The sequence below is a fragment of the Trachemys scripta genome, chromosome 9, assembly GCF_013100865.1.
Source record: "Trachemys scripta elegans isolate TJP31775 chromosome 9, CAS_Tse_1.0, whole genome shotgun sequence".
In the NCBI taxonomy this organism is placed as follows: Eukaryota; Metazoa; Chordata; order Testudines; family Emydidae; genus Trachemys; species Trachemys scripta.
In genome coordinates, this window is record NC_048306.1 from 71,466,831 (window position 1) to 71,484,476 (window position 17,646).

At 41.6% G+C, this 17,646-nt stretch overlaps 1 protein-coding gene across 2 annotated transcripts in view; it reads left to right on the forward strand.

The window, feature by feature from the left end:
• The window catches only part of FBXO36 (F-box protein 36), a 108,639-nt gene that overhangs the window by 52,792 nt on the left and 38,201 nt on the right, over positions 1 to 17,646 (forward strand). For both annotated transcript variants that reach the window (XM_034780794.1, XM_034780793.1), the window contains exon 2: positions 7,137 to 7,245. In XM_034780794.1, coding sequence (XP_034636685.1) covers positions 7,137 to 7,245 — 109 coding nt within the window. The remainder of the gene's footprint in view (positions 1 to 7,136; positions 7,246 to 17,646) is intronic.

Sequence of the window (17,646 nt, forward strand, 5' to 3'; positions counted from 1 at the left end):
AGAAAGTAAAATGTGAAATTGCAAAAATTCTAACTATGGTACCTAACCTGTTGCTTAACCTACCCTCTATACCAGATGCAATCCTGGCAATTACAGGCTGGTAAGCCTAACTTCAGTACCAGGCGAATTGTATGAAATTATAGTAAAGAACAGAAATATCAGACACGTAGATGAACATAGTTTGTTGTGGAAGAATCAACACAGCTTTCACAAAAGAAAATCATGCCTCACCAATCTATTAGAATTCTTTGGTGGTGACACCAAACATATGGACAGAGGAGATCTAGTGGATATAATATACTTGGACTTTCAGAAAACCTTTGACAAGGTCCCTCACCAAAGGCTCTTAAGCAAACTAATCAGATATGGGATAAGAGGGTCCTCTCATGGGTCAGTAACTGGTTAAAAGACCGGAAACAAAGAGTAGAAGTAAATGGTCAGTTTTCAGAATGGAGAGAGTTAAATAGCAGTGTCTAGAGAGCTGTGCTGGAATCAGTGCTGTTCAACATATTCATAAATGATCTGGAAAAGGGGTGAGGTGCAAAGTTTGAGGATGATACAAAATTATTCAGGGTAGTTAAGTCCAAAGCTGATTGCAGAGAGTTACAAAAGGATCTCACAAAACTGGGTCACTGGGCAACAAAATGGCAGATGAAATTCAGTGTTGATAAGTGCAAAGTAAGTCACATTGGAAAACATATTCTCAACTATACCATACAAAATGATGGGGTCTAAATTGCCACTCAAGAAAGAGATCTTGGAGTCATCATGGAGTGTTCTTTGAAAACTGTTGAATGTGCGGCAGCAGTCAAAAAAAACTAACAGAATATTAGGAGCTGTTGAATATTGCATGCAGAGTACACATTGAATACAGCATGTAGTTCTGTTGTCTTAAAAGTGCAATCTAGATCTAAAAGTTTTAAAAATAGTCAAATCACTATTCAAGCAGAATGGTCAGTGGTTTACAATCTCTCTTTCATTGGGTTTTCACACTGCCAGTGTCACAAATGACATTTTAGCAAGATGACTGCCTATAATACTAGGCTCAGAAATACCAGTTGTAAAACTATAAAATATATGTTTATTCAAGACTGCCATTTCTTCTTAGCCTATCAACTTGTAGATTTTTGGGATGGTTAAGATGCGTTTACTTTAGTTTTCCTTTAAAAGGAGCAACTACTACTTGTAGTTACCCTGTATTGCAAAGAACCTGCGGGATGATTGGCTTGTGTCTCCAGTTTTGGGAATGTAGTGGGATATTATTTGGGGGGGAGGATTATGTCTTCAACTAAACCATGATTGTATGCGTGCTTAAAATAAGATTGAAATAAAAAACTAGTTATGTATTTCCTCTGTTTACCTATTAAGTGTTCTGTAAAAGAACCCTGTAGTTAAGCCTGAATGGCTATTTACAGTGAAATTTTGCCCAAAGGATGCTTACAAAATAAGCCAGTAAATGCAACTGGGCAACACTCTTATAGCACCTACAAAAAAATAATAGCATAAATCGTGAGTGTTCTTTGGTTGACTAGATTTTATATTAAAAATATATATGCTAAGCTTTTGCTTAAACATATTTATTGTCACTGTAGATCAAATATCTACCAAATACAAGCAAGCCATGATAAATCCACACCCAATTTCCAAGAAGGAAACAGTACCTAGTGAAAGTGTGGCCTCACCTAACAGTATCTATGGAATTTGAGCTTTTGTTTGAAAATAAAGAAATAAAATTTAAGTTGAATGATAAGTCAATGAGAATTGTGGGTGCTCAGCACCTCTGAACATCAAACTGTAGGTGTCCAAAGTTTGGTATCTAAAAATATGAGAGAGACCCAAATTTAGATTACACTATGGAAATTTAAGCACCAATGTTCAGGCTTTATGCCTGTGACAATAACCTCTGAATGTGACCCTCCTGTAAATAATGCAGTGCTGTCTCTGGAATCTTCTTACAGACAACCTGAAACAATAGGAAGGATTCTAAGGTAGAGATCTAGGCCACAGCAAACAGCTAGTCTGTGGACTAGGGAAAGGAAATTCTTATTATCTGCTGGTCATTCTGTGTCAGTGACACTATGCTGCTGTTGTTCCTGAAGCCTTGTCACCAGCTTGCCAGAGCCAGTGGGTGTCTTGCAAAGTGAATTTATCTAATTTTCAGTAGTCCAACGTCTAACTCAGGTTAGCCTGCCGGGGCCTTACACTCACACTGAGTACATCAAAAAGTCCCTCAGTGACCTAAACACAAAGTGGCTTTGTGGGTTATGGTAGAGGGAAGATCCTTCCTTCCTTCCTCCCTCCCCTGACTTAACATTGAACTGCCATTTGATAGAAGTAGCCAGTTCTTTTAATTTGATCTGCTGGGCCCTGACTGGCTGCCGCCTGTTCGCCAACCCTTCTAGCTGCTGGAAGACTAAGTCTCTCTGGTTCCACCAGCTGTTAATCCTGAAAGGCCTTTCTAGGAAACACTGGAGGTCTAAAACTCGCTGTCGTTTTCTTAAAGCGCTGTCATGTGTGACTGGAAGATCCTTAGAGTGATAGATCACAAATCCACACACTTCATAGCAGCACAGTTTGCTGCACAGGCCTTTCTAATCCTGTCCCAACCCCAGCATAATGAAAACACACCGGTTCCACTGCAAGAAGGTCTTTTATGACCTTGGAAAAAAGGAGGTAGGATTTACCCTAAGGGAGCTGTGAAATGCCTCCATTCTTCTTCATGGGTTGGTAACAATGAAGCCTGTCTGTCCCAGGGCTCATCTACACTTGAAATGCTACAGCAGCACAACTGCAGCTGCACCACCTATGTTGACAGAAGTGGTTCTCCCATCGGTGTAGGTAATCCATCTCCCTGACTGGCAATAGCTAAATCAACAAAGTTTTGTAGGGATTGAGATTAGTCCTCCAGCTTGTATATGCTAATAGAAAAAAAAAAAAAGAGGATCAGGATTGTGTGTGGGTGTAAAAAACTAATTATTATTATTTATTTATACACCTCTACCCTGATATAATGCGACCTGATATAACATGAATTTGGTATAACGCAGTAAAGCAGCACTCTGGGGGGGCGGAGCTGCGCACTCTGGCGGATCAAAGCAAGTTCGATATAACGCGATTTCACCTATAACACGGTAGGATTTGTTGGCTCCCGAGGACAGCGTTCTATCGGGGTAGAGGCGTATTACCCAACAATGTGTGAGGTACGTCTCAATGTAGAGAAAAAAGAATGGGTGAAATCTTAGCTCCAGTGAACTCAATGGGATTTTTGCCATTTACTTCAGTAAGGCCAGGATTTCACCCATAATCCCCAATTTGAGGAAATTAAATTAAGACAAAGTACAATAGATAAGGTAACAAGATGGTAGGGAGGAGTAGATGAGATAAGACAGAGGCAACATTAATAAGATTACAGTGGTACTCAGTGAAGTCTAGTGCACACTGTGATGCAGTCAAGTTTTTTGTTTAGTTTTGTTTTTTAAGATCTATAGAATGAATAAGCAGAAGACTAATCAATTAATTAATTTCTTGGGGGCATTGCAGAAGTAGTGGGTATTCCAGAGGGATTTAAATTACAATAGCAGCTTCCAACTGAAGAAGGATCAGTGTTCCATATATAAAAGGAATTGTGGAAGGAAGTGCACAGATATGAGGAAGATGGGTAAACAGAATGTCAAGGCTGGCATTGCTGTTGAAGCAAACTAGGCAGAGATGACATGATAAGATACTATATCAGATAAGTACAGAGAAGGCAGTTATTTATAGCTGGTCTCCACTTGGCTTTTTTCAAATCAGGGTAAGCGGTATCTGGTACATGTCACTGCTTTATACTATGGATTTGCACTGGTAGAGCTACTGTGTTGTAACTTCACTGAGGAAAAAACCCCCAGTGTAGACATTTGTGCTGCCAACTCTTGAGATTTTATTGCAAGTCTCACACATTTTAGTGTTTTAAAGCCCAGTTGCTGGAATTCTGATATTGCAAGAAAATCTCAGCTTTCATTTTTTTAAAAATTAAGTTTCCAGCCCTCATGTTTGCTATAACACAGTGCCCCTTTAAGTCCAGGGGGCCTGCCATGTTCAATTTATCAGACCCAGCTGAGAAGGGGTCAGGTTTTTTTCTATTAAAGGGTGACAGGGCTCAGTTGAAGGGGGGCTGCAAGAGGAAGTTGCCTCCTGTGACTAGCTGCGTGTTAGTCAGCTGGCCAGCCTCTGGATCCTGACAGCCTGTGTAAGTTGTGAGTTTTCTTTGCATTAATAAAACAGTGCCCTGGAAGAAAGGCCTGAAAGACAGGGCATGACAGTGAGTCTTTATTGGGAAGGTTGGGAAGGAAAAACTCAGCCAGCAGCTGGCCCAACTGTGTAATGCAGCTCTGCTACAGATGTAGAGAAAAGCTTGAAAATGTGAAGCAAGTGCACCCCAAAAACTCAAAAGCCAGAAAGCAAGTAAAAAGAACCCAATACTTGCTATTTTTAAAAATCTCAAGATTTTTAAACAAATCTTATGATTTTTGGAGGCTAGACTCTTGATTTTTGAGTGTCGACAATAGTGATATCTGTTTTTCCTGACTTGTGAAGATTGACTTATTTAAAATAATAGTAATAAGATACTAAAAAGAGAGAGTCTAACAACTGCTCAAGCATGCTACATAGTATTTTAAAAGAGATCCAGGAAAATGACTATTAGGCAGGGCTCCTTGTATTCCACAGTTCCATGGCCACTGGATTCACCAATGAATTAATCTCTTGCCTCAGTTATGTGCTCAATAATCTGTTTTAATTTTTTTTGGTTTGCTTTAAAAACAATCTTTCTAGCCCCGCTTGTTGCAAAGTGAACCTTAAAAATCTTAATTGAATGTAAAATGATGTAGTTATTGCAGGGAGCTGGAAACTATAGTTCTAAGAGATGGGTACTGCCCCATTCTTCTTAGTAGAATATCAACTTTGAAACATAAAGATAATAATTTAAATGTCAACACTTAACTTTTTAATTTTAGGTTTCAGTGTAGCAGCTGTGTTAGTCTGTATCCGCAAAAAGAACAGGAGTACTTGTGGCACCTTAGAGACTAACAAATTTATTTGAGCATAAGCTTTCATGGGCTACAGCCCACTTCATCAGATGCATAGAATGGAACATATAGTAAGGAGATATATATACACATACAGAGAACATGAAAAGGTGGGAGTTGTCTTACCAACTCTAAGAGGCTAATTAATTAAGAGAAAAAACTTTTGTAGTGATAATCAAGATAGCCCATTACAGAGAGTTTGACAAGACGTGTGAGAATACTTAATATGGGGAAATAGATTCAGTGTGTGTAATGGCTCAGCCATTCCCAGTCTCTATTCAAGCCTAAATTGATGTCTAATTTGCATATTAATTCAAGTTCAGCAGTTTCTCGCTGGAGTCTGTTTTTGAAGTTTTCTGTTGCAAAATTGCCACCTTTAAGTCTGTTACTGAGTGGCCAGAGAGGTTGAAGTGTTCTCCTACTGGTTTTTGAATGTTATGATTCCTGATGTCAGATTTGTGTCCATTTATTCTTTTATGTAGAGACTGTCCGGTTGGCCAATGTACATGGCAGAGGGGCATTGCTGGCACATGATGGCATATATCACATTGGTAGATGTTCAGGTGAACGAGCCCCTGATGGCGTGGCTGATGTGATTAGGTCCTAAGATGATGTCACTTGAATAGATATGTGGACAGAGTTTGCATCGGGCTTTGTTGCAAGGATAGGATCCTGGGTTAGTGTTTTTGTTCTGTGGTGTGTGGTTGCTGGTGAGTATTTGCTTCAGCTTGGGGGGCTGTCTGTAAGCGAGGGCAGGTTTGTCTCCCAAGATCTGTGGGATCATCTTTCAGGATAGGTTGTAGATCTTTGATGATGCGCTGGAGAGGTTTTAGTTGGGGGCTGAAGGTGACAGCTAGTGGCGTTCTGTTATTTTCTTTGTTGGGCCTGTCTTGTAGTAGGTGACTTCTGGGTACTCTTCTGGCTCTGTCAATCTGTTTCTTCACTTCAGCAGGTGGGTATTGTAGTTTTAAGAATGCTTGATAGACATCTTGTAGGTGCTTCAATCTGTCTGAGGGATTGGAGCAAATGCGGTTGTATCTAAGGGCACGTCTTCACTATCCGCCGGATCGGCGGGTAGCAATCGATCTATTGGGGATCAACTTATCACGTCTAGTGAAGATGTGATAAAATCGATCCCTGATCGCTCTGCCATCGACTCCGGAAATCCACCGCGGCAAGAGGTGGAAGCGGAGTTGACGGCAGAGTGGCAGCAGTCGACTCGCCGCCGTCCTCACAGCGAGGTAAGTCAACCTAAAATACGCAACTTCAGCTATGCTATTCACGTAGCTGAAGTTGCATATCTTAGGTCGACCCTCCCCCCGGTAGAGTAGACCTAGCCTTAGAGCTTGGCTGTAGACAATGGATCGTGTGGTGTATCCTGGATGGAAGCTGGAGGCATGTAGGTAAGTATAGCGGTCAATAGGTTTCCGGTATAGGGTGGTATTTATGTGACCATTGCTTATTAGCACAGTGGTGTCCAGGAAATGGACCGCTTGCGTGGATTGGTCTAGGCTGAGGTTGATGGTTTTAAGGTTTCTAACTTGCTTATTCTGCAACACCTATCTAGTGAACTGTACTCCCATTTTTCATCAGAGCCTTTCATTATTCAGATTATAATCAGCATTTTTAGTTGAAATTTTCATTTAGAGTATGTAAACAGTGCATCTTCATTATATGTATTTTTAATTTTATCCTTTGGTACACACACATCTGCTGCTAAATGCAGAATGAAAAATAATATTTGTAGTTATACAAGTCAAGATATTAATTAAATCTCACGCTTAAGGATATAAAAAGTTGTCATGCAGTGATAAAGAAAGAATATTCCCTGCATATACAGCATTCACACTTGTCTAGGTTGTTGGGTTTTTTTTTGTTTGTTTATTTGTTTCCTTTGAAGCATCAGATGTGGCCATTGGGAGTAGCTATGGTCTGATCCAGTATGACAATTTATACGTACTTAGAAATGAAATAGTTGTTACTATTAAAATTCAGGATTATAGTTATATATTCTATCCACTAGTAGTTGATGTTCGTTAATTCTTGCTAATATCTTCTTATCAATCATAGGTAATTTTCAGATGGTGGAAAATCTCTCTTAGAAGTGAATTTCGTGAAGCAAAGCCTGGGGAACTTAAAGAATCTCATGAATACTTCTTGGATGATCCATCTCTTCAGAGTAAGACTTAGAAAAAGACTATACACTTATTGTGGCAAACATGGAACTTCTATGTAACTCTAGGAACACTGCTCTGTAACTTTATAAATATTGTACGTGATTGGTTATTGAAATAGCTCTTGCTGGGTTATTGGGCTTTCCAGTATGAATGTATTCATTTCAGTTAATGCGGGGCTGTTAGAAAAAGAAGCAGAAAGGCAACACAAGCTCTAGATAAGCTTCCTTCCAACAAATCCTAGCAGGGAGATTACAAGACAGTGACAATGTTATTATTGGTGAAGCTGCTACTTTCAGATTCCCACAGTAATTCAAAGGGACATGAAACAGTGAAAAAGACTCCAGGAGGAGAGTTCTCAGCTGTTCCTGGGGAGAACAGACTGTCAGGGAGACAGAAACAGGTCCTGTGGCAACGTCTGAAGCAGTTGGGCCCTTCCTTAACTAGATATGTGTACAGTCTGTTTGTTTTAAGATCTTTTTCTCTGAAATGCTTTGGTTCTAAATCAATGGTTTTCAACCTGTGGACCTCTGGGGGTCCGCAGACTGTCTAAGGGGTCCACAACAGGTTGTAATTACTATAGAACAATGGTTTTACACTATTAAAAGTGGTTTTTACAACAGGTTGTAATTACTAGAGAACAGTGGTTTTCAGCTTGTGGCCTGTGCCTAAGATTTCCAGTGGTCTCCACTTCCATTTAAAATGTTTAGGGGTCTGCAAATGAAAAAAGATTGAAAACCACTGTTCTACATAAAACAATATTTTGTTTAAAGAAGGCCGTCTGGTCATTGGACACCACTGGTCAAAGGTCCTGGAGGGAACAGAACAACAGGGAATGAACCTAACTGAGACCTGCTGAGATAATCATGGTTAGTACCTGGGAACTGCAGCTCAAGGCTGGTCTAAGAGTGGGAGAATCACATGATTTCACTCCAAGAAAGGTAACAGCTCAAGGCCTGAGATTTGAGGAGTACACTCTAGGGGTATGTCTACAGAAGAACAAAAGATCCACAGCTGACTCAGGCTCAGGTTTTGGGGCTAAAATTCTCTGTCCAGACTTTCAGGCTCAGGCTGGAACCCAAGTACTGAGACTCTGCATCCTCACAGGGTCCCAAACCTCAGGCTCTAGCCCGAACTTGAACATCTACACAGTGATTTTTTCAGTCTTAGAGCACAAGCCCTGTGAGCCTGGATCAGCTGACCCGGGCCAGCCCAGGGTTTTTTATCCCTCTGTAGACATACTCAAAGAGACCAAGAGGGGACAGAGGTATAGTTACCTGGTAACTGTGACACTTTTTTGATTAGATGCTCCTGTGTCATGTAGAGAAATATCTTGGATACAGATGGTATCTTCTGGTTTATCACATTTTTTGAATGATGATCTGTAAAGACATGTCACTTCCAAGTGGAACACAAGCACCACAATGAAAGCAATTGGTAATACACCTCTACCCCAATATAACGCTGTCCTCGGGGAGCCAAAAAATCTTACCGCGTTATAGGTGAAACTGCGTTATATCGAACTTGCTTTGATCTGCCGGAGAGCGCAGGCCCTCGCCCCCCCTCCTCCTCCCGAGCACTGCTTTACCGTATTATATCTGAATTAGTGTCATATCGGGTCATGTTATATCGGGGTAGAGGTGTATATATCAACTTCAGATCGAAAGAAAAACAAGACCACAGATCAAGTTGGTTTAAGTTATTAAGATTAGTTCAGTTTAAATTTAACTCTTAATTAGCATAATTTTTTTGTTTGTTTCTAAATGACAAATTTGCAATAAAACTGAACAAAATTGATTGCTAATTCGATTCTTGGCGGATGCTTAGAAGTCCTTGAATATATTCAACTCTTTTACTGCTGATATTTTTAATATCCCTGTTTCTTCAGATGCAGTAGTCTTCCACAATGTTTTAACTTGGCAGTGGTAATATAAATTTTTAAAACAACTTGAGCTTTTTAGGAAATATAGTGTGAATGATGAGTAGCCTTTTGGTACCCTTTGTTTCCTGTGAGAGATTGCTAACAGTGTTTACAGCTGAATTCTAGCAACCCTTCCTAATGATTTATTTGACAAATGTAATTAGTTTTTCTTTTAGCACCCATAAGTAAGCTTTTCTTCAGCTCTGTAGTAACCTGTGCATATGTAATAGCAAAGGTTTTGTGTCACTGTATATATTGTTGGACCTTTCTGTGGCATTTGATACCTGAATCATGTCACAGTGAAACACGTGTATTGGGATATCTGGTATGTTGTTCAAATAGAAATAATTAAATCCTTACCAACATAAGCAGTTTTTTTCCTTTGGCGCTTGTATTTCTAGTGTTGCTAAAAATGTTTCTAGATTCATTCAAGGTTTTATCTTGGAATCTAATTTGTATTGTATTTGCATGCTTCTTTTGAAAGTACTACTGGTGATTCTGAACCTCATTACATGGGCACTATTGAAGCCCAGGTCAGTTTGTCCCACTTACTGTAAAAAAGTTTCTTCCTGTTTCCAAAGATAATCATCTCAGGGTCACTTTTTTATATACCAAATTTTCCTTTGTGGATCATATTAACCATTATTGTATTTTAAACAGTCTTGGAACTATTCCAGATCACCTCTGCTGCTGTCTCACATAAATACTCAGACCTTTTTGTGTCTTTTTCTCACCTCTTGGCTTACAAGTCTTGCTGGTATTTCCCTCAGATATTCAGAGGTTCCTCAAAACTTTGCTGTCAAAACTGTTATTGGAACAGCAATTTAATTATTTTTATTGAAATTTATGCCAAAGTCAGTTTCAGTTGAAGTCAGTGACAAAAATCCCCACTGACTTAAGTAGGGCCAGGATTTGATCCTAAGCGTATGTAGTACATTCTGCTGACATTGCACTCTTTCAGGCCAGTAGCTAAATTTATATTTAGTCTTAAGAATTAATTAGAACTTTACATTGCCTTCGTATAGTTAATCTTAATTTTATGGGGGGTTTTGTAACGTAAAGTGCTTAGAGATGTTCACAAAAAGAGTGCTATAACAATATCATTTGATTTATTCCTGTCAAGCAAACATGAGGTAAAATATATTCCCTTGCAAGTAAAACATTATGCCTGCCACTAATCCCTGCAGGCATTCAGAGCATCCAGTAGAAAGCCTATGAAGTAATCATTTTCAAATAAACTTTTTAATACTTCCTGGTTACTTAGATTTCTGTTACAATCTACACATCCATGGCTGTAAGCTGATTTTTTTTGCTATTGTAGTTTTTATAGTAATAACAAACGTACATACCATTCTATGAGCAGATCCAGTGCATGTGCTGCATAGTAGTAAACCATTGATCTACTTTCTTAACCATATAAATAAACTTGCTATTCTTAACATTGAAAGAAACATTCATACAGTATGCAGCATTAACAAGCCTTCATTTTTGTGTAAAATCTGGGAACAAAATGGCTTCATAACATAATCTGGGAGAAATACCTCAAAACAGCCTTACACATTTTTTCAATTTTGATAACATTAACTGCAGCCTTCTAAAATACTAATTATCCATCTGCTTAGAGTGAGGTGTTTTTTTTTTTTTGATAGCTATGTAAGATCACTTATTTCTCATCATAATTATCATAGTGATGATGAGAGGGTGGAGAGAGTAGATTTGGTGCCTGGGTTAGTAAATTTTTATGATTTTTCAAGGCCGGTTTACAGCATCACTGTACATTCATGGAAGATAGTAGAAGGCACACATTCTAGATCTTCACATTCCAAGGGAAGGAGAGAAAATCTATTTAAGTCCCTGATAAGAATGAACAACTGGTGCAAGTCACTAAATACTATCAGTTGCTCTTAGGCATGAGAATCTCAGTGAGCTCTGAGGGTATTCAAACATACCCTTATGTAATTTTTTCACATCTGAGCTCATAGAGCCGATAGGTATGTGACGGGTTGGATCACAGAAACCCTCTTGGGAACTGCCAAGTGATGTGCCATGACTACTTCTGCCCCTGCTTTCCTACCCTAGCAGCTTAGGACTTCAGTACCCAGCCTGGTTTGAGCCAGACCCACTAGCCTGCTGCAAACCCAGACCCAGGGTCTGAACCACGACCCCTAACAGCTGTAGGCTTAATTGAAAGCAACTTAGATGTCCAACTCCCAATGGGGTCCAAATCCCAAATAAATCTGTTTTACCCTTTAGAAAGCATATACAGGGTAAATTCATAAATTGTTTGCCCTCTATAACACTGATAGAGAGAGATGCATAGCTGTTTGCCCCCCAGGTATTAACACATACTCTGAGTTAATTAATAAGGAAAAAGTGATTTTATTAAATACAGAAAGTAGGATTTAAGTGGTTCCAAATAGTGACAGACAGAACAAAGTGAATTACCAAGCAAAATAAAATAAAACACACAAATCTAAGCCTAATACAGTAATACAACTGAGTACAGATAAAATCTCACCCTGAAAGATGTTTCAATAAGTCTCTTTCACAGACTGGACGCCTTCCTAGTCTGAGCACAATCCTTTCCCCTGTGTAGCAGGGTGAATACCCGCTCCAGCCCTGAAGGGGTTGGAAAAGCCCTGCCGTGGGCTGGGGCTGTAAAAAGGAGCAAAACCCCGGCTGATTGGGCAAGTGGCTGCAGCTGGGGCCATGCCCCAAACTGAACAATTGAGCCTTACAAGAAGGCCAGGGCAGCCAGAAACTGAGGAGTCTCCCTCTGACTGGAGAGAGACAGGCCCAGGTCCAGGCCTAGGCCTAGGCCTGGTTGCTGGGGAACTCACCCGGGGACCTAGAGTGAGGCAGGGCTGCGGAAAGGCCTTGGGGGCTGGGAAGCCATAGGCCAGCAACTCCCCAGGCTGCAGGGCCTGGTCCTAGGCCCATATAGGTATTGGGGTTGCAGAGGGGCAACCTGAGGGTGGGTAAAGGCAGCCAGTCCAAACCCTTTGTTGCCTGTGATGATTGGCTGATAGACTGCAGTCTGTCCCAGGGCGTGAGGGCTAGATGGTGACTGGCAGTAGCTATGACTGAGGCGACATTGGGATAGGGGTTCCCCTGAGTGGGGAGACCCAGAGAGAGAGTGGGGTACTGCCAGGGGGACAGCACCCAAGCCAAAGGCACCAGGGTCAAGGCAGGACACATGGCCTGTAGAGGGCGCTCTGGATGCTGGCTGAGCTAATTCCCCTGGATGACCAGCAGGAGGCGCCACAGGGATGAGTCTGTGCCTGATTACACCTGGTACAGCCCTTGTTTCAGCTCAGGTGGTAGCTAGGGGATTCCTCATGATGGCTCTCCCTTTTCTCTGTTCCACCCACTTATCTATCTTTTGCATAAGGTGGGAATCCTTTGTCACTCTGGGTCTCCCACCCCCTTCTCAATGGAAAAGCACAAGGTTAAAGATGGATTCCAGTTCAGGTGACATGATCACATGTCACGCTAAGGCTAGGTCTACACTACCTGCCTGAATCGGCGGGTAGAAATCGATCTCTCGGGGATCGAATTATCGCGTCTTGTCGGGACGCGACAATTGATCCCCGAATCGACGCTCTTACTCCACCAGCGGAGGTGGGAGTAAGCGCCGTTGACGGGGAGCCGCGGAGGTCGATTTTGCTGCCGTACTCACAGCGGGGTAAGTCGGCTCCGATACGTCGAATTCAGCTATGCTATTCGCGTAGCTGAATTTGCGTATCTTAAATTGACATCCCCTCCTCCCCCCCGTAGTGAAGACCTTCCCTGAGACTTCATTACCCACTTGCCAGCACACAGAGTTATATTTCATATTTCTAGTTTCAGATACAAGAGTGGTACATTTATACAAATAGGATGATCATACTCAGTAGATTATAAGCTTTGTAATGATACCTTACAAGAAACCTTTTGCATGAAGCATATTCCAGTTACATTAGCATATTTTCATAAAATCATATAGAGTGCAACGTCACAAGGTATTTTTACAGAAATAAAATAAATACAGCTAAATACATTTTGAGAACATCCACAAACAATTCACATGTTAATACATTCATACCTACGTGTAAAAAGAAACTCGCATTTTGTAATAAACTCATTTTTATTGAAGCAGCAAAGAATTGGATTGTAGCCTTTTGGTTAGCCATTTAGCTTGAAGTAGATGCATGTTGTGGACTATTTTTTTTTTTTTTTTTAAAGAGTTGACTCTGTCATGCATGAGTCTGATTACATGGGCTATCCAGTACTTGTTTTTGTGTCTGGATCTTTACAGTATTTTCTAAGGGAATTTCCTCAAAGAGGATTATAGTAGGGGGTATCCTGCAACTTTTTAACCAAGTTCTGAAAAAAAGAGTCATGACAATATTAATGCCATGTTCAAAGTATGGTCTTATGACATTTTAACTGGATGAGAATACTGAGCAGCTATCAAAGTCTCACTAGATAGTATTTGGGAAAGAGAGGAGTTTCCTCAGATTCCTACCTTTGTTGCCAGGGTCTTCAGTAAATATCCTTTGTGCCTGAAAGTCCTACATACTGCTTTTAAGACCTATTCCTAAACATTTTGCTGTTATAGGTTATCTAACATGTAATCAATATTAAGAAAGTCAGTCCTTAACTGCATCTTGCAACCTGGTCTCATGTTGAATACACTATTCAACCTCCGGTATCAGGGGAGCTGTTAGTCTGTATCCACAAAAACAACAAGGAGTCCGGTGGCACCTTAAAGACTAACAAATGTATTTGGGCATAAGTTTTCATGGGTAAAAAACCTCACTTCTTCAGATGCATGGAGTGAAAGTTACAGATGCAGGAATTATATAATGACACATGAAGAGAAGGGAGTACCTCACAAGTGGAGAACCAGTGTTGACAGGGCCAATTGGATCGGGGTGAATGTAGTCTACTCCCAATAATAGATGAGGAGGTGTAAATTCCAGGAGAGGCAAAGCTGCTTTTGTAATGAGCCAGCCACTCCCAGTCCCTGGTGTTAAATTTGCAAATGAATTTTAGTTCTGCCGTTTCTCTTGGAAATCTGTTTCAAACGTTTTTTTGTTCAAGAATAGTTACTTTTAAATCTGTTATAGACTGTCCAGGGAGGTTGAAGTGTTCACCTACTGACTTTTTTATGTTACCATTCCTGATGTCCGATTTGTGTCCATTTATTCCTTTATGTAAGGACTGCCCAGTTTGGCCAATGTACATGGCAGAGAGGCATTGCTGGCACATGATGGCATATATAACATTAGTAGACGTGCAGGTGAATGAGCCCTTGATGGTGTGGCTGATGTGGTTGGGTCCTCTGATGGTGTCGCTAGAGTAGATATGGGGACAGAGTAGGCAACGAGGTTTGCTACAGGGATTGGTTCCTGAGTTGGTGTTTCTATGATGTGGTGTGTAGTTGCTGGTGAGTATTTGCTTCAGGTTGGGGGGTGTCTGTAAGAGAGGACTGGCCTACCTCCCAAGATCTGTGAGAGTGAGGGATCGTTTTCCAGGATAGGTTGTAGATCATTGATAATGCAGTGGGGAGGTTTTAGCTGGGGGCTGTACATGATGGACAGTGGTGTTCTGTTATTTTCCTTGTTGGGCCTGTCCTGTAGTAGGTGATTTCTGGGTACACGTCTCACTCTGTCAATCTGTTTCCTCACTTCCCCAGGTGGGTATTGTAGTTTTAAGCACACCAGGAACCAATCCCTGTAGCAAACCTCATTGCTTACTCTGTCATAAAAGAATAAATGGACACAAAGCGGATATCAGGAATAGTAACATACAAAAGCCAGTAGGTGAATACTTCAACCTCCCTGGACAGTCTATAACAGATTTAAAAGTAACTATTCTTGAACAAAAAAACTTCTGAAACAGATTTCCAAGAGAAACAGCAGAACTAAAATTCATTTGCAAATTTAACACCATTAATTTGGGCTTGAATAGGGACTGGGAGTGGCTGGCTCATTACAAAAGCAGCTTTGCCTCTCCTGGAATTGACACCTCCTCATATATTTTTCGGTGTGTACTACATCCACCCTGATTGAATTGGCCCTGTCTCCACCTGTGAGGTACTCCCGTCTCTTCATGTGTCATTACATAATGCCTGCATCTGTAACTTTCACTCCATGCATCTGAAGAAGTGAGGTTTATTACCCATGAAAACTTATGCCCAAATAAATCTGTTAGTCTTTAAAGTGCCACTGGACTCCTTGTTATTCAACCTCAGGAGTGGGCAGGAGACATCACTTTCTTGCCATCTGGCCCATGACTGTGGAACTCTTTTCTGAATATATTAAGATGCTCAAGAACCTCAGAACCTTCATAGCAAAAGGCAAAACCCACTTCTTTTATCTTGCCTTATATTTACCAAGAAAATTCTTGGCACCAGAGCCCACTGTAGTTTTATAACCTAGATCAATGGGAAGACAATTGACCCTGTGCACATGACAGCTAGATGAGCATAGTATAAAAACACAGATAAATTAGATAACTCTAATTCCAGTGAATTGATCTACAAATCTGCACATCACTGCATTCTAGACCAGTGTCATAGATGGGACATTGGCAGTCAGACCTAGTAGTCAGAACTGGAGTCAGGAGCCAGGAACCAGAGGTCAGCCACAGAGTCTTGAATTCACAAGGTATTCAAAATGTCCATAGTGGATTCAAAAGGCAGTCTTCCATTTATCCCCTACAAGGCTATATGCACCGCAGAAGTCCAACTTTGTGTGTGTGGGTGTGTGTCCAGTAATTCAAGAGTTAGAGGTAAGGGATATCCGTTCCTAATGGTGACCTGATTTAGTGTTTGGTAGTCCATACAAAGTTGGAGGCTACCATCTTTCTTCTTAACTAAGAGGACAGGTACCCCAGTAGGCGAGGTGAACTTGCTATAAAGCCCTTGGCCAGGTTCTCCTGCAGGTAGGTGCGAAGGTCGACCAGTTCAGGATCAGACATGGCATAAATACGACTAAATGGAATTTTTATTCCTGGTTTCAGTTTAATCGGACAGTCATAATCCCTGTGAGGGGTAGGATTTCTCCATTCTTTTTTCAAATACATTAGCAAAATCACTGTTCTGGGGTGGAAGTTGAGGCTCAGAATCAGTGAGTGAATCTGTTGGACCAACAACTGGCTTGTGATTGTTGGGGTTCTACGGTGCGCTCTGTACTTCCTGGGGTCAAGCAGTGCTGCCAGCAATATTCTGAAAAGAAACTGACCCTTTAGTTCATGCCAGTGAATGAGAAGTTTAGGGAGGAAATACCCAGGATCAGGGGGAAATGAAAGGCGCAAATGGCCCTAAACTGCAGCATCTCTCAATGCCCTTGGATGGTGACCTGCAGGGGCACAATCTCTGTGACCACTGGCCGGCAGGATAGGGGGACTTGGCAGTTGTATCTACTAGGTCTGGAATAGGCTTGGGCTTTAGGGGAATCTGCAGGGTCCAAACTGCATCCAGGTCAATAAAGTTATCACCGGAGTCAATGAGGGCCTGCGCTGGAGGCAGCACCCTGGGACATGTGGTGTTGGTTGATGGCATTCAGCATGCATTACAGATAGGACCATGTTTCTAGACACGTGGAACATTTTGTCAAAGTGTTCACATCAGCCCCCTTTACTGGGCCTGGGCTGGCTTGTTTTCCTGGGTCTCTTCAGTCTGGTGTCCTAGTGGCACAATCAGAGATAAAGTGACCTGGTCCACCACATTAGAAGAACAGGCTAAAACATCACCGATGCCCCCTTTCCTCAGGCATGAGCAGTAGGTGGGCCAGGTCGACCTGCATTGTCTCAGCTTGTGGAGCAGGACCCAATAGTGGTGGGTGCAGCTCCAACCCTGCCCATCTTCTTTCTTCCCACCATTCACAAAGCTGATTGTCGATCCAGATGACAAGATTGATAAAGGCACCCAGATCCTTCAGCGTTTCAACTTTGGCCAACTCATCCTTGATCTCATTCCACAGGCCCCATTGGAACTGAAACAGTAGGGCTGCCTCATTCCACTCTGTGTCCGATATGAGACCGCAGAAGTGTGCTGCATAGGAAATAGCCGTGCCTGACCCTTCTTGGAATTTCTACAAGGTGGCCTTAGCAGAGAGAGCATAGGGATCACCATAGATGGTTGATATTGCTCTCTGGAAAGTGTCCTAGCTAGATAGCACCAGACTGCTGGTCTCCAACACGGGGAAGGCCTAGTTCAATGCCTCACCAGTCAGCAGGCTGACAACTAGGCCTACCTTGGTTGGTTGACAAGTATATTTGAGAGTGAAGCAAGAACAAGAGGCAGCACTGGTTCACAAAACCTCAAAATTTGGAACAATCCCCCACTGGAGTCCCCCTCCCCCCCACACACACACACACTCTGGTAGGGGGAGGATGACAGGTCCTAGCTCAGGGGCTGATGCAGCCAACAGGACCAAGAGCACATTGTTCTTTGCACAGAGTTGATGGACTTCCCCCTGCAGTGCCTGATTCTTGG